The sequence below is a fragment of the Canis aureus genome, chromosome 10, assembly GCF_053574225.1.
Source record: "Canis aureus isolate CA01 chromosome 10, VMU_Caureus_v.1.0, whole genome shotgun sequence".
Classification (NCBI taxonomy): domain Eukaryota; kingdom Metazoa; phylum Chordata; class Mammalia; order Carnivora; family Canidae; genus Canis; species Canis aureus.
The window spans coordinates 75,798,686-75,818,888 of record NC_135620.1 but is presented as its reverse complement, the minus strand read 5'-3'; the positions used below and the strand labels follow the sequence as shown (position 1 = coordinate 75,818,888).

General features: G+C 67.2%; 1 protein-coding gene and 2 long non-coding RNA genes across 5 annotated transcripts in view; 1 reads left to right on the top strand and 2 right to left on the bottom strand.

The window, feature by feature from the left end:
• Positions 1-15,091, top strand: part of TRAF1 (TNF receptor associated factor 1) — a 21,025-nt gene extending 5,934 nt beyond the window's left edge. For 2 of the 3 annotated variants that reach the window (XM_077913125.1, XM_077913126.1), the window contains exons 5-9: positions 5,178-5,243; positions 5,654-6,058; positions 9,092-9,269; positions 10,990-11,138; positions 13,003-15,091. In XM_077913125.1, the coding sequence (XP_077769251.1) occupies positions 5,178-5,243; positions 5,654-6,058; positions 9,092-9,269; positions 10,990-11,138; positions 13,003-13,221 (1,017 nt within the window). In that variant the 3' untranslated portion in view covers positions 13,222-15,091. Of the gene's footprint in view, positions 1-5,177; positions 5,244-5,653; positions 6,059-9,091; positions 9,270-10,989; positions 11,859-13,002 lie in introns of all 3 variants that reach the window. The other variant, XR_013388403.1, reaches the window with a different exon arrangement.
• Positions 9,557-20,203, bottom strand: part of LOC144322760 (uncharacterized) — a 17,992-nt gene continuing 7,345 nt past the window's right edge. Inside the window, exon 4 of the long non-coding RNA XR_013388410.1 lies at positions 9,557-10,736. This is a non-coding gene — a long non-coding RNA (uncharacterized LOC144322760). The remainder of the gene's footprint in view (positions 10,737-20,203) is intronic.
• LOC144322759 (uncharacterized) overlaps positions 10,743-20,203 on the bottom strand; it is a 10,033-nt gene continuing 572 nt past the window's right edge. Inside the window, exons 2-3 of the long non-coding RNA XR_013388407.1 lie at positions 11,070-13,166; positions 10,743-10,910 (exon numbers count right to left, since the gene is read on the bottom strand). This is a non-coding gene — a long non-coding RNA (uncharacterized LOC144322759). The remainder of the gene's footprint in view (positions 10,911-11,069; positions 13,167-20,203) is intronic.

The following is a 20,203-nucleotide window of genomic DNA, read 5'->3' as shown; positions in this document are numbered from 1 at the left end:
ACAAGAGCCGCCGTGCGGTGTGAGCCCCCAGGGGGAGCACGCTCCGGATCCCTGTGTCCAGACGGGGCGTGTGGCCCTGGACCCGCGGCCCGTGATGCTCCCACGTGCCAACCCGGGCCGGGCCGCTCCCGCCAGCCGGTGACCAAGTGAGACAAGCAAGGAAATCGCAGTGAGACCCTGGGAGGACCGACACCTTCCGTTCGTAGAAGGAGCCCTTGTCCGGGATCCGTCCTCCCCGGACGCGTCTCCACGCAAATGGAATGGTGGCGGGAGGTGACGGGGTTCATGAGAAAGTCCTCACTTGGTACAATTTTTAAAACGGCAATGTGCACGTCAATCTTCCAATGGAAAAAAAAGAACAAACGTGCGTGGGCCGAGGCGGTGAGAGGCCGCGGTGGTCCGCGGAGGACCCTGCACCCGCCGGGGAGTCTCGGCCGGGGTCTCCCCTCTGGCCGCCGTCACCCGCTGGAAGCCCCTGCTGCCCGCAGCCCACAGGCCCTCCCACCCGAGACCACAGCCCAGCGTCAGAGCCCGATGCCCGCGGCCCAGATGGCACTCCTGCCGCCAAGTGACGAGCCAGGTGGGCGCCACAGGGCCACCCCGGGACCCGTGCCGGCCAGGTGACCGCCGTGGCTGGCCAGGTGGAAGCCGGAGGCCACAAGTCCTGGCGCCTTCCTGTCCCTTCCCATCAGAGAGGGGAGGGACCCCCGTCTCAGCAGCCCGTCCCCTGCAGGCCCCCACGGGAGGAAGGGTGAGCCCGCGGAGCCCTCGGGCCTGCGCCAGGTCAGAGCCCGTGCGAGGCCCAGGCTGCCGGCGGGCGTCTCGGGCCCGGGAGCCCAGCGGGAGGGGTCAGCACCCGCGGCCCGGACGGCCCCTGCCCAGGGAGGCCGCCGCCACCTCCCGGGGCCCCTGCCCGCTCCAGCGCTCCGGGACCGTTTCCACTTTGTCGTGTTTCTTCCTCTTTAACAAAATCAATACGTGTTCATTGTACGAATCTCCGGTCTTAGAGGTGAGAGACCTTTCGATGCCGTAATCCAGTGGCTTTAAGTCTTCATCCTGTGAACCGAGACCAGAACCCGTGCTCTAAGGGGGGAGCCTGGCACCCGCCCCCTCCTGCTGCCCCCACCCCGCGGGCTCTGGGGGCTCCGGGGTCGTGCAGGGCACAGGGGCCTCCGATGGGAGGATGATGGACGCCGATGGGCTTCGGGGGGCCTGGGTGCTGCCGCCTACGGGGGCCTCTGGGGCGCCGGCAGCTGCAGACCTCCCGCCCCGGCTTCCCGGCCCGGGGTGAGGCTCACGCACTGGTCTCCACCTGCACAGAGCCACAGACTGGGAAGACCAGAAGCTTCTCTGCCTCCTGACCCCGAAGGGAACTTGGGGGCTTTGACCAAAGGAAAGCCGCTGATGAGAAGTCAATGCTCTGCGCAGTGGTCGTTCTGAAGTCTGTGGGTGCAGGAGAGCCTGGGAAATGGGGTGCAGGGTGGCCAGGGACCGGCCGAGGTAACCCGGCGCCCAGCCTGTGAACAGCACCCAGGCCAGGTGCTTCTTAGGGGGTCCTCGTCCTCTGACCGCATCGGCCTAGTGTCTGTCCCACAAGTGCTCCAGCCGTGGGCTCGGCGCTAACGCAAGGCCCAGAGGTTAAAGGGTCACTGCGACCTGGTTAGCGGCCCGTTCCGGCCTGCCACCACCTGCCACCACCTGCCACAGCCTCCCACGACCCGCCACGACCCGCCACGGCCCACCCCAACCTGCCCAAGGATGTGACAGCGAAATAAGGAGCAGCGGGTGTCTGGGAAAAGCGTTCAGGTCTGTGTCCCGGCGAGCCTGGGGAGAGGACGGCTTCTCCCGCTCTCTGGCCTCGGGCGGCCCTGGAGAAGCCCGCGGCTGGCACGTGATGCCGTGACTTACGCTGGGCGCGGGCCTGTGACCTCCTCCGCCCAGGGCGCCCGACTCTCGCTCCGTGTCCAGTTTGTACGGCGCCCACGTGTGTTTCCCTCCGGGTTTCCGTCGGCCCGCCGCCCGCCGCCCCTCGAAGCAGGCCTGCCTCCGTGGAAGGACGCCGCCCGTGTTCCTCTGGGCCCCGTCCCAGTCTCCCTTGTTGGTGACAGCCGTGCGCCCCGTGTACCGGTGTCCCTGGAAGCGTGATGCCTGCGGATGACCCCGGGCCCTTCTGGCCTCGCCAGTTGCCTCAGTAGCTTCACGGCCCTGTGACGTGCGGTGTCACGGGTGGGGCGATAGCCCACGTCTCCCAGCGTGCAGGTGACATACTGAGGCCCGGGGAGCAGGTGCGCGTGGACCAAGGTCCCATCACAGCGGGAGGCAAACCTGGGTCGTGACCCCTGCCTCCAGGCTGCGGGCACCTCGGGTGACCCCAAGTGTCCGATGCGGGTTTGGGTCACGCAGGCCGTGTGGACTCCACCAAGTGCGACGGGAACACGGGAAAGGGCAAGACGGGTGTGGACCAGGACCCAGGCCGGGCCTCCCGCAGGACGCGGGAGCAGAAGCTGCCAAAGGGGCAACAGGCGGCAGCCGGGAGGAGGCCGGGCCGCGTAGACTGGTGCACCCCACCAGCCCCCGCCCGCGTGAAGGGCCCGGCCGCACCCCGGGGTGCCGAGCCCCAGAGCCGCCGTGTGGCCGGCCCTCTGCTGCGGGCAGTGGCGGGTCCCTGTGCCCCGCACCTCGTGGCGCTCACTGCTCAGAGGCCGCAGCGCCCTGGGGGCTCCCGACGCACCTGCGGCGCCACCCCAAAGGGCGGGGGGAGCGGCCCGCGGGCCCCTGGGGCGCAGCCAGGAGGAGCAGGGTGCTCGTGGGCTGGGATCTTTCTGTTTCCTCCGCAGAGGCAATTCCACTGTGAACGTCATTTCTTGCAGGCGGTGGGGCGGGGGGGGGGGGGGGGGGGCGGGGGCCCTCGCGCGGGGACGATTGCGGCTCGAGACACGCACCAGGCCCGGACAGGCGCCCATCCTCCCTCCGCAGCCCCAGCCCATTCCCCGCCTGCGCCTCGTCCCCACCCTTTCGGGGGGGCCACCTCTGGTTAAGGCGAGGACTCCCCTTGGGCGGGAGGACCCGGGCCATGGACTCGGCCGCTGCCTTCCTCGGCGCTGCCCTGAGCCGCCCCGGCCTTCGGCTCCCCACTGAGGCAGAAGCCGAGGCTCAGCCGCAGCCTCCTCCGGGGCGAGAGGGCCGCGGCCACGGTGCTGGGGGGCGGGGGTGGGGGCAGCAGGGCCGGCAGGGCTCTAACTGGACAGAGGCCCAGCCCGGGGCTCCGCGGCCTCAGGCCCACGTGAGCTCACGGCCGCCACGGCCCGGGCTTCCCCGGACGGACAGGAAGCTGGTCCGGCCCGCCGCCTCCCGAGGTCCTGCGGGGACCCTGTGGGGACACACGCCAGGCGCCGCGGCCCAGGTACACGCGCACCTTCAGGACGCCCCCACCTGCCCGAGGAAGCCCAGGCCCAAAGGGTCTTACCGGGCCAGTCACTAGGGGTCCAAGAGGTGCGGGCGGCGCCTGGGTGGCTCCTCGGTGGAGCCTGCGACCCCTGATTCCAGCTGGGGTCATGACCTCAGGTCCTGGATGGAGCCCCACGTGGGGCTGTACGCTCCGGGAGGGGTCCGCTTCAGGATCCTCCCCGCGCTGTCCCTCCCCACCCGCGTGTTCTCTCTCAAGCAGATACATAAGTCTTGTTTTAAAAGAGGGCGAGATGCAGGGGTTAAATGAGAGGCAGTGCGCGCCAGCCCGGGGAGGAGGGGAAGGCAGCAGACCCGAGGGCAGCAGGAACAGCCTGCCCCGAGCACCGAGGCCGCGGGCCGTGCTCCCCACGCCGTGCACACCGGCCCCACGGCCGCCCGGGGCCCACGCGGCTGCACTCCCCGCGCAGAAGCCCGCAGGCCGCGCGGCCTCAGCCACACAGCGCCCGTTCTCGCCGCCCTGGGGGCTGAGGGAGGCGGGTCTGTCCAACCCGGCCCGGCGTTTAGACGCTGCCCTCCCCGGCGTGTCATCCTGCCCTCACTCTGACCTCATTACCTCCGTGAAGACCCCGCCTCCAAACACAGTCACGTTCGGGGGTGGGAGTCCCAGCAGATGACCTGCGCGGAGACAGGGCAGTGTCATCCTCATCCCCATTTTGCAGATAAGGAAACCGAGGCAGGGAGAGGTTAGTAAGTCTCCGAGGACCCAACAGTTTGCATGTCAAGTGACTGGAACGGGCCTGGCGCTCCTACAGGCAGCGTCCCCCACGCCCCGCGGCTCCCCCAGGAGCGTGTGCTGCCCTGAGGAGGCCTGGGGCAGCCTGGCTGGCCGCCGAGGCCCCCGGAGCGCCCCCAAGTCCGTGGGACCGGCCACCGCCCCCCTGCTCATCCCCAGTCCCCCGGGCAGCGCCCTCCTGGGCTCTGGGTCTGCCCCGCAGAGACCGCAGCAGCGGGCCCCAGCGCCCCGACCACGCGCCCCACCCCTCCACCCGCGGGGTCTACGCACTCCCAGCCCTCGGTGCCCGGCTCCCGCCTCCTTATCCCTCCTTCGACTCCCGCTTTGGGCAAAAGCACACCCTGGTTGGGCCCCCAGGGCCCAGGGCCGCGCCAGCCTTGGGGACCCCGCCGTCCCCATGCCCCCCACCTACTGGGAGAGGCTGCAGCTCCCATCCTGGCTCCGCCAAGGCCACCCCCGCCCCCGCCTCAGCGGGATGTCTGGGTCCTGTGCCTCGTTGGGGACAGGCTGTGCTTGAAGCCCAGGACAGGGGGAGGGGGTAGATGGGGACAGGCCCTGGGGCTGCAGGAAGGGGGGGACGGGGACAGGCCCCGGGGCTGCGGGAGGGGGAGACGGGGAGAGGCCCGGACTACCGGAGAGGGGAGGTGATCACTCAAGCAGCCAGCGTGTACCCAGCGTCGTCCCCGCAGTGGTCACTGCCCCCCACGCTGGAAATGCTACTGTGACCTTCACAGGCGCCCAGAGCAGTGGGGACGACTGTCAAGCTGGGTGGACCAGTCCCGACAGGAGGGGGCAGTGCTGCCAGCAGGACGGCAGCAGAGGCCTGGGTCGGGGTTTGAAGGAGTCCCCGGTGGACAGAACAGCATGTGCCTCCTCAGGGCCACCCGCTGGCGCCCTGCTGGGTCCTGGGCTTTGCAGGAGAGCCGGGTGGCCGCTGGGACCCCTTAACATGTGGTGACACACTTGTCGCTTCCAGGAGCCGCCTGAGGTGGCTGAGGCTGAGGTCGGCTGCCCGTTTGCTGGAGTGGGCTGCCCCTACAAGGTAGGCTTGGGGCGTCCCCGCTCGGAGTGGGCTTGAATGGGCTCAGTGTCCTCGCTCCGTCCCAGGTTTTCCCTCCGGGTCAGGCTGAGCCGCTGGGTGTCCCTAACATTACTGACCTGTCAGTTCAACAGATCCCACTAGCGAATCCTCTCTGTGCTCAGGGACGTTCTAGTAATGTCTCCCCCAGCCCCAAGTCACTCACCACACCACCCCCCGCCACGTGGTCCTGATTCACCCCTGCACACAGCTGGGGCGCCGCGGATGCTCCAGTGGGCAGGAGGCGTGTGGGCCGGGTGTGTGTGATGCCAGGGCCCTCACCAGCGCCCTCTTCCTCTCTCCTGCTGGGTGGGGGGACCTGACTTTCCCGGGAGCCCTGGGGCAGCAGGACCCTGAGCCCCCCCCCTCCGCAGGGCAGCCCCAGGCTGATGCAGGAGCACGAGGTCGCCTCGCAGACCACCCACCTCAACCTGCTGCTGGGATGCGTGACGCCGTGGATGGCCCCACGTGGCCCCGGGGGCGCGGCCCTGGCCCTGGAGCGGAACCTGTCGGACCTGCAGCTGCAGGCGGCCGTGGAGGTGGCTGGGGACCTGGAGGTGGACTGCTACCGGGCGCCCCGCTCCGACAGCCAGGACGAGCACACCCTGCAGCGCCTCACAAAGGAGAAGCCCCTGGCTGAGCTGCAGGAGAAGCTGCGCGTGTTCGAGAACATCGTGGCCGTCCTCAACAAGGAGGTGGAGGCCTCCCACCTGGCCCTGGCCGCCTCCATCCACCAGAGCCAGCTGGACCGCGAGCACATCCTGAGCCTGGAACAGCAGGTGAGCTGGGAGCCCCGGCCCTGCGCAGTGGGCTCGGGGGTCCGCGGCCCGGCTCAAGGCCCTGCCAGGTGGGCTCAGAGGCCCCACGGTCACCTCAAGGCCCTGCCCAGTAGGCTCGGAGACCCCACAGCCCAGCTCAAGGCCCTGCCCGGTGGGCTTAGAGACCCCGCGGCCCAACTCAGGCCCTGCCTGTGGGCTTAGAGACCCTGCAGCCCAGGTCAAGGCCCTTCCTGGTGGGCTTAGAGACCCCGCGGCCCAGCTCAAGGCCCTGCCCGGTGGGCTTAGAGACCCCGCGGCCCAGCTCAAGACCCTGCCCGATGGGCTTAGAGACCCCACAGCCCAGCTCAAGGCCCTGCCCGGTGGGCTTAGAGACCCCGCGGCCCAGCTCAGGCCCTGCCCGGTGGGCTTAGAGACCCCGCGGCCCAGGTCAAGGCCCTTCCGCGGCCCAGGTCAAGGCCCTTCCTGGTGGGCTTAGAGACCCCGCGGCCCAGCTCAAGGCCCTGCCCGGTGGGCTTAGAGACCCCACGGCCCAGCTCAAGACCCTGCCCGGTGGGCTTAGAGACAATGTGGCCCAACTCAGGCCCTGCCTGTGGGCTTAGAGACCCCGCGGCCCAGGTCAAGGCCCTGCCCGGTGGGCTTAGAGACCCCGCGGCCCAGGTCAAGGCCCTTCCTGGTGGGCTTAGAGACCCCGCGGCCCAGCTCAAGACCCTGCCCGGTGGGCTTAGAGACCCCGCGGCCCAGCTCAGGCCCTGCCGGGTGGGCTTAGAGACCCCACGGTCACCTCAAGGCCCTGCCCAGTAGGCTCGGAGACCCCACAGCCCAGCTCAAGGCCCTGCCCGGTGGGCTTAGAGACCCCGCGGCCCAACTCAGGCCCTGCCTGTGGGCTTAGAGACCCTGCAGCCCAGGTCAAGGCCCTTCCTGGTGGGCTTAGAGACCCCGCGGCCCAGCTCAAGGCCCTGCCCGGTGGGCTTAGAGACCCCGTGGCCCAGCTCAAGACCCTGCCCGGTGGGCTTAGAGACAATGTGGCCCAACTCAGGCCCTGCCCGGTGGGCTTAGAGACCCCGCAGCCCAGGTCAAGGCCCTGCCCGGTGGGCTTAGAGACCCCGCGGCCCAGGTCAAGGCCCTTCCTGGTGGGTTTAGAGACCCCGCGGCCCAGCTCAAGACCCTGCCCAATGGGCTTAGAGACCCCACAGCCCAGCTCAAGGCCCTGCCCGGTGGGCTTAGAGACCCCGCGGCCCAGCTCAAGGCCCTTCCTGGTGGGCTTAGAGACCCTGCAGCCCAGCTCAAGGCCCTGCCCGGTGGGCTTAGAGACCCCGCGGCCCAGGTCAAGACCCTGCCCGGTGGGCTTAGAGACCCCGCGGCCCAGCTCAGGCCCTGCCTGGTGGGCTTAGAGACCCCGCAGCCCAGGTCAAGGCCCAGCCCGGTGGGCTTAAGGACCCCATGGCCCAGCTCAGGCCCTGCCCGGTGGGCTTAAGGACCCCGCAGCCGAGGTCAAGGCCCTGCCCAGTGGGTTCAGAGGCCCCACCACCCGGTTGGTGTCGGGAGCGCAGGCAGCCTCCCTGCAGTGTCCTCCCCAACCAGACAGACTCCTCCCCGACCCCACCACCACCCGCCCTGCCCTACAAATAGGCCCTCTCCTGGGGCCCAGGACCCCCTAGGAAGGGCGCTGACTCACAGGCAGGGCCAGGGCCAACCCAGCAGCCCGTGCGCCTCAATCCCTTGCCTGAATCTCTACGGGGACAGGCTGCTCCCTTCCAGAGCACATCTCTCCACCGCTGGGCGTTTTTCACTATGAGAAAGTTCTTCCTTATACTAAACTAAAATCGGCCCCTCGGTGTAGTCGGTGCCTTGTTCCCGGCCCTGCACTGCAGGCCCCCTGCGCGAACCTGCCCCCTGGGCCCTGCACAGGCCTTCAGAGACCAACAGTCCCCGAGGACTTCCTCCTTGAAGCTCAGCGGCCTCGGTGGTCCCACCCTAAGTCCCCGACATGACCCCTCTGACCAGAGGGCTGTGCCCTCCCTTGCTCCAGAGCTCGTACTTGTCGTGATATAACCAGTATCCGTGCCAAGAGTGCTCCTTTTTTCCCTTTTCCTGTCCAGCAACGTTCCATCAGTGTCTCACGCAGGCTCAGGCCTGGATTTAGTTCCAGCTCCCCACGGCTTTGCTATGCAGGCCTGGATGGGTCACGTCCCCTCTCAGGACTCCGGCTTGCTCAGCCGAGAATTAGGGACTCTGTTTCCTTTCAGGACGCTCACTTCCATTCCTGCCTTCCCTGAGAACAAGTCCGTGTTTTTCTCAAATGTCAGTGGGGGCACCTGGCAGAGAAGCGGGCCCCGGTTTGAGCGTTTGTCTATGTGACCATTGCCTCAGGTCGCGGTGGGCCCCCCAGGGCAGCAGCCGTGTGTTGAGTGCATCCAGAACCTTCCTGGCTCTGGTACCTGAGCAGTGAGCCCAGCCAGCCCTCCTCGGGGGAGCCCCTGTGGAAAGGGCACAGGCTGTGTCCCACGGCCCCTGGGGTGGAGGGGGGAGGCTCCCAGGGGACGGCTGTGTGGGCCGTGGGGTAGGGTGGGGGCCACGGAGGACGGAGCGGGGACAGAGGCCGGGGGACAGCACAAGGCCACTATGTGTGCCTGGGGGAGGCTTTCCGTGGCCCCTGTGCCCACCTTGTGCTCTCCCGCCCCCTGTGCCCCCCATTACCCCGTTACCCCCTCCCCCATCCTCTCCAATGTCCCCCCGTCTGTGCTGTACCCCCGTGTCCCCCCATGCCCTCGTCCCCACCCATGCCCCGTGTCCTCCATCCCCTCCATGTCCCCCATCTATGCCCCCGTCCCTGCCCACGCCCCATCCCCCATCCCCTCCATGTCCCCCCCGTGCCCACCTCGTGCCTCACCGTGCCCCCCATCCCCGCCCACGCTCCCTGTCACCCATCCCCTCCATGTAGCCCCCAGCCGTGCACCCCCCCGAGCCCACCCCGTGCCACCCCCCCCCCCCCCGAGCCCCTGGCTCCCTAGTGACTGGGCTTCCTTGGCGCAGGTGGCGGAGCTGCAGCAGACGCTGGCCCAGAAAGACCAGGCCCTGGGCAAGCTGGAGCAGAGCCTGCGCCTCACGGAAGAGGCCTCCTTCGATGGCACGTTCCTGTGGAAGATCACCAACGTCACCAGGCGCTGCCACGAGTCTGCCTGCGGCAGGACCGTCAGCCTCTTCTCACCAGGTACCCGCTGCTCCCCCGGGCGCAGACTCACGGGGGTGGGGGTGGGGGTCAGGGTGGTGTTGGGGTGCAGGGGTGCGGGGGCAGGCTTCCGGGAAGCAAGCAGGGACGGCAGCGAGCCGGTGACCGCCGTGCAGGGTCCAGCGGGGCCATCTAAACCCCGGGGCGCAGGCGGCGGGCCCCCCAGCCACACGGAGCCCCGGGGCGGGGAGAGTGGCGCGGGCCCCCCTCGAGTCCCTAGCCGCCCGCTTCCGCCAGGTGGCATGAGGTTGTTACTGACCTCACGGGGCTCCCGGCCGCGACGGAGAGGGTGCCCGAGCCAGAGCTGCTCGGCGTGAGGGGCGCGGGGACCTGCCGCAGGGCCAGCGCAGGACCCCGTCCGCAGGGCCGGGGAGCGAGGCCAGCGCAGAGGAAGCCGAACGGCGTCGTAGGCGGTGAGCAGCTCGCAGGTGCTTCCTCACCCGGCGCCGCGCCCGCGGAGAACACTCAGCAGATGTTTCTCTTATTTCGTTCTTGGGGTTTTTTTTTTTAACGATTTTATTTATTCATGAGAGACACAGAGAGAGGCAGAGACACAGGCAGAGGGAGAGGCAGGCTCCCTGCAGGGGACCCCGATGTGGGACTCGATCCCAGGACCCTGGGGTCACGCCCTGAGCCGAAGGCAGGTGCTCCACCGCTGAGCCACCCGGGCGCCCCTTGGGTTTTTTTTTTTTTAAGACTTTATTTATTTGAGAGGCAGTGAGCACAAGCAGGGGCAGAGGGAGAGGGAGAAGCAGACGCCCCGCTGAGCAGGGCGCCCGACACGGGCTCGACCCCCGGACCCCGGGATCACGACCTGAGCGAAGGCAGGTGCTCGACCGCTGAGCGCCCCAGGAGAAGTTTCTGCTAATCAGGGGGCTCCATCTACGTAACAGCGAGTGGATTTGCACAACACTCTCACTGTCACCCTGCGTGTGCGCATCTGAGGCAGGTGGCCCATCAGGAGGATTTTGCAGGCAGGTGTGAGCGACCTGGCACGGGGCCCGGCTCCACGCCTTCCCGGTCGTCAGCGACTTGGACCCACCCGCGACCCCCAGGCCGGGTTAACACGGGCGTTCCCCAAGCCAGCCGCTGCCTCAGAGCCGCCCCGTCTCTGCCTTCCTGTTCTTCCTGCACCTCTTCCCGCCTGCTCCCCGGCCCCGAGGGCCTTGGCGGTGACAGCCGCGGGTGCGCACCCTCCAACGGCCCCTTCTGCTGCCCACGGAGAGCCCAGGCCCCTCTGGGCGATCATCAGGGATGATTCATCCCCCGGGGCGCCCACCCGGGGTGGCGGCCAGACCCGGGAGCTGCCCCAGGCTCCCCAGCGTCTGGGGGCTGAGCACCTGGCCTAGGGCAGCGGAACGAAGTCGGTGTCGTGAGGTGGGCCCGGGCCCTGCTTCTGTCTCTGCCGCAAGCGCCCGGCGTGTCCGGCCACGGGGCTGGGCTTCCCCTCTGCAAAACACGGGTGGGCAAAATCAGAAGCGTGGTGCCAGGGCCCGCAGCTTCAGCATCCAGTCCTCGGGGGCGCGCCTGTCACCTCCGGGCGGCTGTCTGGGTGACGGCTGAGCAACAGCTAGGCGACGGCTGGGCGAGGTCACCTCCCGGAGCCGGGTCCTCCTCGCCGCGCTAGTTTGGAGTGGGGCGCCTCAGTTTGGAGCCACTGCCCGTGGGCCTGCCCGTGCTGACCGAGCCCTCCGCCCCTCAGCTTTCTACACGGCCAAGTACGGCTACAAGCTGTGCCTGCGGCTCTACCTGAATGGGGACGGGACGGGGAAGAGGACCCACCTGTCGCTCTTCATCGTGATCATGAGAGGGGAGTACGACGCTCTGCTGCCCTGGCCTTTTCGGAACAAGGTACGGGCTGGGCGGGGGATGGGGAGCCTGGGTCCTGGTCCCGTCTGCATTTTCAGTTTCACCTCGTATAAAGCCAGAGCCTGAGCGCACCCCTCGCACCCGGGGCTGTCAGGGACTGGGGGGGCTAAAGTGCTGGCCCGGCGCCCCCGACGGCCTGGAGCCCCGACCCCCATGGGGGTGAATACGGAGTACTTCCTGGAGGAGGTGCTGTGGGGCTAGCCTCAAGTGGCGGCATTCTCAACCGGAAGGAGCCCAGGGCAGGGCACGCCTGTCAGCCCGGGACGCTGGCCGCAGCAGGTGCGGCCGGGGACGGGGAGCCACCAGGACCCTCCATCGCGGCTGGGCGGGACGCAACTCGGAAGCCCATCTGGTGGTTTCGTACCCCGTGAAACGTGCTCCCGCACGACCCCACTGCACCCCCTGGGATGTGGCCAATGAGTCAAAAATTTTGGTTTTCAGAGGCGGCACACAGGTGTTCCCGGCAGCGTCGCGGGTAGCTGCCCGAACGTGCAGGTGGCCACAGTGCCGTCGGGGGGCGGGGGGCGGGTGCTGGCGGCAGGGCGTTCACACGGCGCGGCCCCGTCGGGCCCTGAGGACCCGTAAAGGCGATCCTGCGTGAAGGGGCCGGCCTGACGGGGCGCGGACGGGCTGCGTGATCCCAGCCGTGGGCCATTCGGGGGCAGGTGCGGCTGTGGAGCCGGTGAAAGATCAGGCTCGAGGGTGAGTTCGGGCAGCGCTCAGGAGTGTAGGGCAGCGACCCCCTCTGTACCGCGCCCCTGGGCGGGCATCATCGGGGGTCCTCCAGCCCAGGGAGGGAGTGCACGGCCCCGGGGGAGGCCGGAGTGGACCCCAGACGTTGGGCGGCTGCACCGTGTCAGGGCGGCTCCAGGTGCGGGGAGGCCGCGCGGGGAATCGCTGCAGCTTCCATCCACGCGTGCCTTGACCCAGAACTGCTCCAAGTTACAAAGTGTTATTTAGAAGGGGCGCCTGGGGGGCTCGGCGGGAGTCTGCCTCCAGCTCAGGGCATGACCCCGGGGTCCCGGGATCGAGTCCCGCGTCGGGCTCCCCGCAGGGGGCCTGCTTCTCCCTCTGCCTGGGTCTCTGCCTCTCTCTGTGTGTCTCAGGAATAAATAAAGATCTTCTTTAGAAAAACCTATTTAGAAGGACAGGAGAGGAGCCGGGCTGAGGCGTTCCCCGCACGGCGAGTGGGGAAGGAAGGGGGTGCTCCAGAACCAGGCCGTGGGGGAGCAGGGGGGCAGGGGGGCTGCCACAGGGGTCGGGATAGGAGTCCCCAGGTCTTAAAGCGCCGCCGCAGGGTCTCACTACAGTGAGAGGCGAGGCTGGAGCGTCTTGGTTCCCGTCACCTTCTGAGCCTCGCGAAGCGCGACAGCTGCGAGAGGACCCCCGTGGTCGGCAGCCGGAGTTTAGTGACACGAGCCAGGGAAGGGGTTCGTGTGGCGCAGGACCACCCGTGTCTGGGGTCCACGTGCAGGCTCAGGGCATCAACTGACCCCCTGGGTGGAAGACCCGCCTGTCCTTGTCCCTGTGCCTTGTCCCAGGAGCAGCCTCACGGTCCAGAGCGGGAAGGGGCACAGGGGGTGTGGGTGGGGCCCCCTCGTGCCGCGCGGCCCCATCCTGACCCCAGAGTGATGGTGGCTCGGGATTCCCGTGCCCCGGGCTCAAAGCCCCCACCCCTACTCCCAGGGCAGCCCCCACCGCGGCTCGGGACCATGCGCTCCCGCCCCGGGGGCCTTGCCCGGCCCAGCGTGCTCCGGACCTTGCGTCTTGGACTCCGCGTCCACGCGGGGCAAGGGCGGCGCGGTGTCCCCGGGGCACGGCCTGACCCCTCCGCCCCCGCCGCCAGGTCACCTTCATGCTGCTCGACCAGAACAACCGCGAGCACGCCATCGACGCCTTCCGGCCCGACCTGAGCTCCGCGTCCTTCCAGCGGCCGCAGAGCGAGACCAACGTGGCCAGCGGCTGCCCGCTCTTCTTCCCCCTCAGCCGGCTGCAGTCGCCCAAGCACGCCTACGTGAAGGATGACACCATGTTCCTCAAGTGCATCGTGGAGACAAACGCGTAGGGCGCAGGCGGGGGCCCTGCCCAGGACCCCAGGGCACCGCGGCGGGCCGGACGGCCGGACGTGAGCGGGGCGGCCCCGGAGGTCCGGGCGGGTGGGCGCCGGGGGGCGCCTCTCACTGGGCCTGCCGCACCGCCCGCGAGCCCTGCGGCCCGAAGGAACGGGGAGCCCCTGAGCACAGCTTCCTTCCAAACACGCGTAAAACCCGAGAAAGCGACTGTGCGGTCCTGAGGGCACCGAGGAGTCGGCCAGGCCGCCGCAGCGGGAGGGCCCTGGGCCGCGCCGGGCGCAGCTGCTGACACCTCCCGGCGCTGCCGGCCCTGGGGGAGACCCCGGCCTGCCTCCGGCTGCGGCCCGCACCTGTCCCCCCACCCGGGAGGCCGCGGCCGATTCCGCAGGGCCCCCCCCGACCCCCCGTGCTCGGCTCCTGGGGCCGCCCAGGCTCCAGCTGCGGCGACGCTCCTCTGCCCACCCACCGTCATGCCCATCGCTGCTGGCTCGCAACCCCGGGGCCCCGTCCGTAAAATGGTCACGGTCCTGCCCACCCTCCCTGGCACGGCGTGTCACAGGCGCCACGTGCCTGCGGGTGGCAGACAGGGCTTTGCTCCCCGCCCGCTCTCGGTGGGGACGGGGCCTTGCGCTGGGGAAACAAGCAGCCGCCGGCGCTGAGCGCAGGGCTGCCGGGCGCCCCCCTCGCCCCCCACCCGGCCAGCCCCGCTCCCGGGCCCCTGCCCCCCGAGCCCGCTGCCTCGCACGGCTGGCTCTCAGGCCTGCGGGTGGGGGCCGCCACGACTGCCGCGTCCCCGTGCTCGGGGGCTCAGGGCTTGGGGGTCGGACAGCGGGCCCGAGCCTGGGAAGCAAGGGCGAGCCAGGGCTCTCTGGGCCGCACGTCTCGTAGGACAAGGCCCAAGCTGAGAGGTCTGTTGGGCGAGGAGGGGGCCGCCAGGGGCCTTCCTCCCCAGGCCTGACGCTGCCCACCCCGGGGGGCGCCCGCCCGGCTCGGCAGCCTTTCTCCGGGGGCACCTGATAGCTGTAAGCAGGAGACAAGCAGTTTGGAAGGAGGAGGGTGGGCGGTGAAGCGGGGCCTCGGGCTGTGCGGCCAACAGGGTCGGGGCAGTAGGAGAATCCGCACAAACGCGAGGGCACAAGCGCAGGAAACCAGACGGCCTTGAGGTTCAGAACCCAAGCTCGGGCCCAGGGCCACCTGGCCCCGTCCCTGCCCCACCCCCGCGCGCTCCGGCCGGGCCTTCTCTGCGTCTCCACGGCTCGCAGCACTGGAGGACCCCTGAGGTCACGAGGGTCGTGCCCAGGACAGCGGCCACGCGGGTGCACCTGTCACGGTGCAAGAGCCCGGTGGATGCTGTTCACGCAGGGCTCCGCGTGCATCAAGCACCCTGCTAACCCCTTACGCCATTCCCCTCATTGACTCACAACAAGCTCACGAGCTCCCCTGCTGTCACAGTCGCCAGTACATTTAGGGAAACTGAGGCAGAGGCAGGTAGGGTCCCTCATCCCGGTGATGCAACTTGTAAGGGACAGAGCCCGGAATGTTTTGGTAACAGCTTTACTAAGATATAATTCAGGGGCGCCTGGTGGCTCAGTCAGTTAAGCATCTTTTTTAAAAGATTTTATTTATTTATTCATGAGTGACACAGAGAGAGGCAGAGACCCAGGCAGAGGGAGAAGCAGGCTCCCTGCAAGGAGCCCGACGCGGGACTCGATCCCGGGACCCCAGGGTCACAGCCTGAGCCGAAGGCAGACGCTCCACTACTGACTTCATCCCAAAATAAAATCTTTTAAGAAATTACTCTTATTTTAAAACATGTTTTCTTTTATTCTTCCAGATACAATAAATGTGATTAAATATTTTGAATATTTCTTGTTGGAATCTCATTACACTTGCAACGTAACTTGAGAAAAGCTGACGTTTTCCCACCCAAGACCTTTGTGCGAAGGGATCATCCTAAGGGATCACCAGGAGAGGGCCTGGCCGGTCAGGGCCAGGGAAGGAGAGGGAAAGCTTGGGGAGAATCAGGAGAAACTTCCAGGAAAGGGGCGTTCCGATCTAGGGCTGGGGAGCTGAGTGATGGAAGGGGCAGGACGGGGTCTTCGGCACCAGGGCATGCTGGAAAGAGAGTGCTGGGGGCGAGGCGGGGTCAGGAGGCCACCTGTAACGGGGGGCCTGGGCGTGGGGAGAGAGACCTGGGCACAGAGCCGAGGAACTAGAGGGCTTCCCGGAACTCGCTTCTACCCTATTCCCCAGCGGGTGCGTGTGGCCTCGTCGTCAGGCCTGAGCAGAGCGAGAGGATGCCCATGGGTGCCGCACCTTATTAACGAGGCCCTTAAACAACCGCATCACAGACCAGGGCGCGCTGATTAGGGGCGGTCACAGCTGCCGCTTACTAGGTGCCTGTTGTACCAGGCGCTTCACGCGCATCATCGCATTCCGTCCTGCAGCAATGCTGAGGCGAGTGCTGCGCTGATCCCATTTTACAGGTGGGGAAATGGAGGCCGAGAGAGGTTGAATAGTCGGGCGAAGGTCCCGGCAGCTAGGAAATGGCAGGCCTGTGGTCTCCCCCTCTCTAAACCCCATCATCCCGCCCTCGCTTCCTCAACACCTGCTCTGTGCAGGGCTCTGGGTGGGCCTGCGAGATGAGTCATTCAAGTAGTCACTTATTCAACAAGCCTTTTTTTTTTTTTTTTTTTTGAGCTCTTACCGGCACATGGGCTTATTTATAGCATGCCATGCTCATTCCAGAAAACAGAGACTGAAGGGTAGGGGTGTGGTCGTGTGACGAGGGACAACAGGAAAGCCCAAGTTGGGAAGGTCAGAAGAACCCAGGACTGACACAGGCACGCCAGGCGCAGGCCTTGAGGTCCTGCACGTTACCCAGACAGTTGTCCCGTGAGCTTCCAGCCGCCCAACCCATCCCACATGGCGGCAGGTGCATGGAGCCGTCGTGGGGCGGGCTGGACGGCCGCGGGCACAGAGGGCAGGGCGCGGGGGCCTGTGCACGCATCATCGGGGCTCGGCGGGAGCCCGAGGGCCTGATGGGGAGCGAGCCGTCGAGGCGGGAAGAGAGCTCCGCAGCACAGGACCAGTGAGGACACGTGCGTGCCAGGGGGTCCCCCGCCGCTTGGCTCACTCACAGGGAGGCGTAAGGGACCAGCTCTCAGGGCCGTGGGCCTGCAGCCACAGTCCACAGGCCGGGCGGCGGGTGGGGCGGGAGGCACCGGCCTGGGGAGGCGATCCATCCCGGGGACCCCAGGTGTTGCTGGCAGGCCCCTGGCTGAGCGGCTGAGGCCACGCAGGCCCCGGGGTTGACCCTGACCTCCGGCAGCCTCCGGGGATGCCCAGCCGACGGTGCATACATCAACGGCACCGAGGGGTCACCGGGCCGCCTCCTTCCGAGGGCCGCCGCTCTGGAGCCCCCCACCCGGCCCCGTGCACCCGCCACGCCGGCCTCGGGGAGAGGAGCCCACGGCTGGAGCCCAGCGCGTCTGGGCGGCGTCTCCCAGCGGGGGCGGCCTGGAGCCCCTGCCGCGCTTGGGGCCAGAGGGCTGGGGCGGGACGGAGCACGGCAGCCAGGCCCCGACTTCCCGAGCAGCGATGGAGCGAGGATTCAGTGGCCAGCGCCGTGGCACGCGGGCTCCCCAGGCCTAAGGGCTACGGGACATGCCCCCAGCCAGGCAGAAAGTCCCCGCGGCGCTGGCGAGACCCTCACACCCCAGGCGACGCTCAGCCAGAAGGTTAAACAAGCCGTGGCGGCCAGACTCGGAGGTCCGCAGGACGCCAATCCCTGGGCCAGGAGACCGGGCCTTGGTCCCAGACGGCTCCTCTGCCGACTGCCCGCGCCTTTCCCGCAGGCCCTTGAGCAAGCCTTACCTGCTTCCCAGCACCAGCGTCCCCATCTAGTAATGAGGAGTGGGAGCCCTGCCCCGGGAGGTCTCCTCCACTTGTGGGTGTCCCCACCCCCGCCCCCGCCACGGCGGGTGTCTAACGCGTGCTGGCCACCTCGACCTCAGGTTTGCCACCTGCAAAGCAGGAGAGTCCTAGTCCCCACCTCGCTCTGCAGGTACAGTGACTTCGGGGATGGAGCACGCCACGTGCGCCTGGGGAAAGCTCGCGGCGCTCCCCACACCCACGCTGCCCTGAGGTCATCTCAGGCTGCATGGGCCCCCACGGGCCCCCAGCCGCGTGCACAGGGGATGCCAGGCGAGAGGTCAGGGTTCCAGAGCTGGACCTCCCGGGGTGGCAGCCGAGCTCTGCCAGGGGTGGTGCTGGCTCACAAGGGACGTGGAGTGACGACAGCTGGCGTGGAGGCCGGGCAGTGCCTGGCGTGGGGCGCTCACTCCGCTGCCCCGGGGACCTCCTCGGACACCCCAGTGTGAGACAAGGGGGCAGGGTGGGGCCTGTGGGGCCCCGGGGCTTTGGGGGCGCGGACCCAGTGGGGTCCCGGTCCCTCCCCGCCGGGGAGGCGCACCACCTACCGCCCGTGCTGCCCTCCGCAGATGCTTCCCTGAGCGATCAGGTCTCGACTCCCCCTGATGCCCGGGAGGGGCCTGGCTCAGCGCCCAGCGACCGCGGGGACCCGGGGCTTGCTCCATCCCAGCAAGGACGCCTGGAAGGTGCTGGACTCGCCGGCCTGCGTGGCTCTGTGCAATCTCTCGTGTGGACAGCTTGCAGGACAGCTCACGGTGCCCCGGAAGCACCCCGCAAACCCACACAGATGCACTGCACACCTGCGGCCCTCGGGCCGGGGCCAGGGCTCTGTCCGTCTGTCCTTCTGCTCGGGTACCGACTCCTACCATCACGCTACTTGGATCCTATCAAAGTTCTGACACGAGGTAGCGGCGGACCTGATTCACACGAGAGACGGGACCAGGTCATCATCACCGGACGGGAGCGGGGTTCGCTGGTCACCTCTTCACACAGAGCCTGTGCACACACCAGAACCACGCGTTTGTCCTAAGTGTCGCATTTTGACCAGCGAGTGAATCCAAAGCCCAGATTAGGAAGTGACCCACTCGAGGCTCCCAGCCGGGGGAGCTCCCGGAAGGACACGGAGGCCGTGGGACCTTGCCGGGCGCCACCGCTGCCGTCCGGGCCCCTCTCCCAGTGCATGTCAAGGTCACCTGTTGACGGGTCTGGCCCACCTGCCAGCTCTGGACCAGGCCCTTCCTGAGGCCGGAGACTGCGTGTCACTTCAGGGCACATCTCCCTCTGTGTCACCCCCTCCCACTCGGGCAGCACCCACTCCCCTAAAGGGTGCTCAGTGTTGAGATGTGGGGGGCGGTGGGGGAGCACATTTCAGAGGAGGGGCCCAGGGTCTGCAGCGCGCCTGCGGGGAGGCCGGGAGGCTGGGAGGCCGAGGATCGCCTGTGTCCCGTGCCGTCGTCTCCTCCCGCTCTGGGCTCCAAGAGGGGCAGACGCTTGCCTCCTCTCATTTCCCCACAGAAGCCACAGGTCAGGGTGTTTGTGGCCTGGCCGCTCAACAAGGCCACAGGCGCTTCCACGGCTCACAGTCCCACCCTGTCAAGTGTCCCTGTGGTGGTTGTTGACGATCCTGCCCTCTACTGTCATCTGAAAACTCCCGGCTCCTCTGCGCCGGGGACATTATACACTGACCCCCAGACTCAGGCAACGAAACACAGACCCACCTAGCCGGTCACCTGGCCTCGTGGGCAAAAGTAACTTCACCATCGCGAGTCTGAAAAATCATATTACAGGAATAACTACTGTATTTGTGAAGAGCATTCCTTCTCGGGGAGCACCCGGAAAGTACTTCCAGAACGAAATCCTGTTCTGCCAAAGCACAAGGCGCTGCGCTTTGAAAGCAGGTGGAGGGATCCCTGGGTGGTGCAGCGGTTTGGCGCCTGCCTTTGGCCCAGGGCGCGATCCTGGAGACCCGGGATCGAATCCCACGTCGGGCTCCTGGTGCATGGAGCCTGCTTCTCCCTCTGCCTGTGTCTCTGCCTCTCTCTCTCTGTGACTATCATAAATAATAAATTAAAAAAAAAAAGAAAGCAGGTGGATTTTTTGTGCGGTAACGACCTGTGCCTCAGCAAAGCGGACCTAGAGGACTGTGGAAATCTCAGGTGACTTGCACCGCCTCCCTGTGGTTTTCTGGCTTTTCTGAGTCATCCTTAATCAGAAGGAAAAACGAGGACAGGGCAGTGTGTGGAGAAGGATGAAGTACTGCAGGGTGGGTGACCCCGTGCACACCCGCAGCAGGTGGGGAGGCTCCTGCGCCAGTTCCCCCAGGTTTGGCGGCCCTTGGCCTCTCTGCGGGGCCTCTCCAGGCCTCCCCCACTTGCCAGTACTTTGGCTCCAAGGGAGGGGTATGTGATGGTCTCGGGGTTGCGGGTCTGAGCCCCTCCTGGGCGTACAGGTCACCAAGAACAAATAAATGGAATTCCCAAGTAATTTTGAGCACACAGAAGATAGAGGAAAGGGTTCAGGCCTGAGACGGAGGAGGATGGCAGAGAGCCACCACGGACGGCCACCCAGCTCGGCCCAATCTTGGCGCGCTGCTGTCTTTGCTTCAGATATTTTGAATTTCCTGGGAAACAGATCAGCACAGGTAGACTCCGACGGCCCGTGTGACTCTTTCTGGCCTCATCCCTAACACTCCCGCCTAGGGGGACCCCCGCTCTCCTAAAGTTGGTGTCGGATTTCCCGACACGTTCTAACAGTTTTTGGTACCTGTGTCCCTAAAATGCGTCGATAGGACAGTGCTGAGTGTTCAAAACTTTTTTTCACATCACACTGCACCTGTTCTGCAGCTGGAGGCTGGTTTTTGTTTTCCCCAGGAAAGGTCTGCGGAGAAGCGGCTCCCTCGGTTTGCAGGCCTGAGCTGGCCGGCGGGGCTGGCTTCCCTTCTGTTTTCGGCCTCTGGCTCTCCTCTTTGGCGCGCTGCCCGCTGACATCCTTAACCTCTTTTCTTTTCTTTTCTTTTCTTTTCTTTTCTTTTTTCTTTTCTTT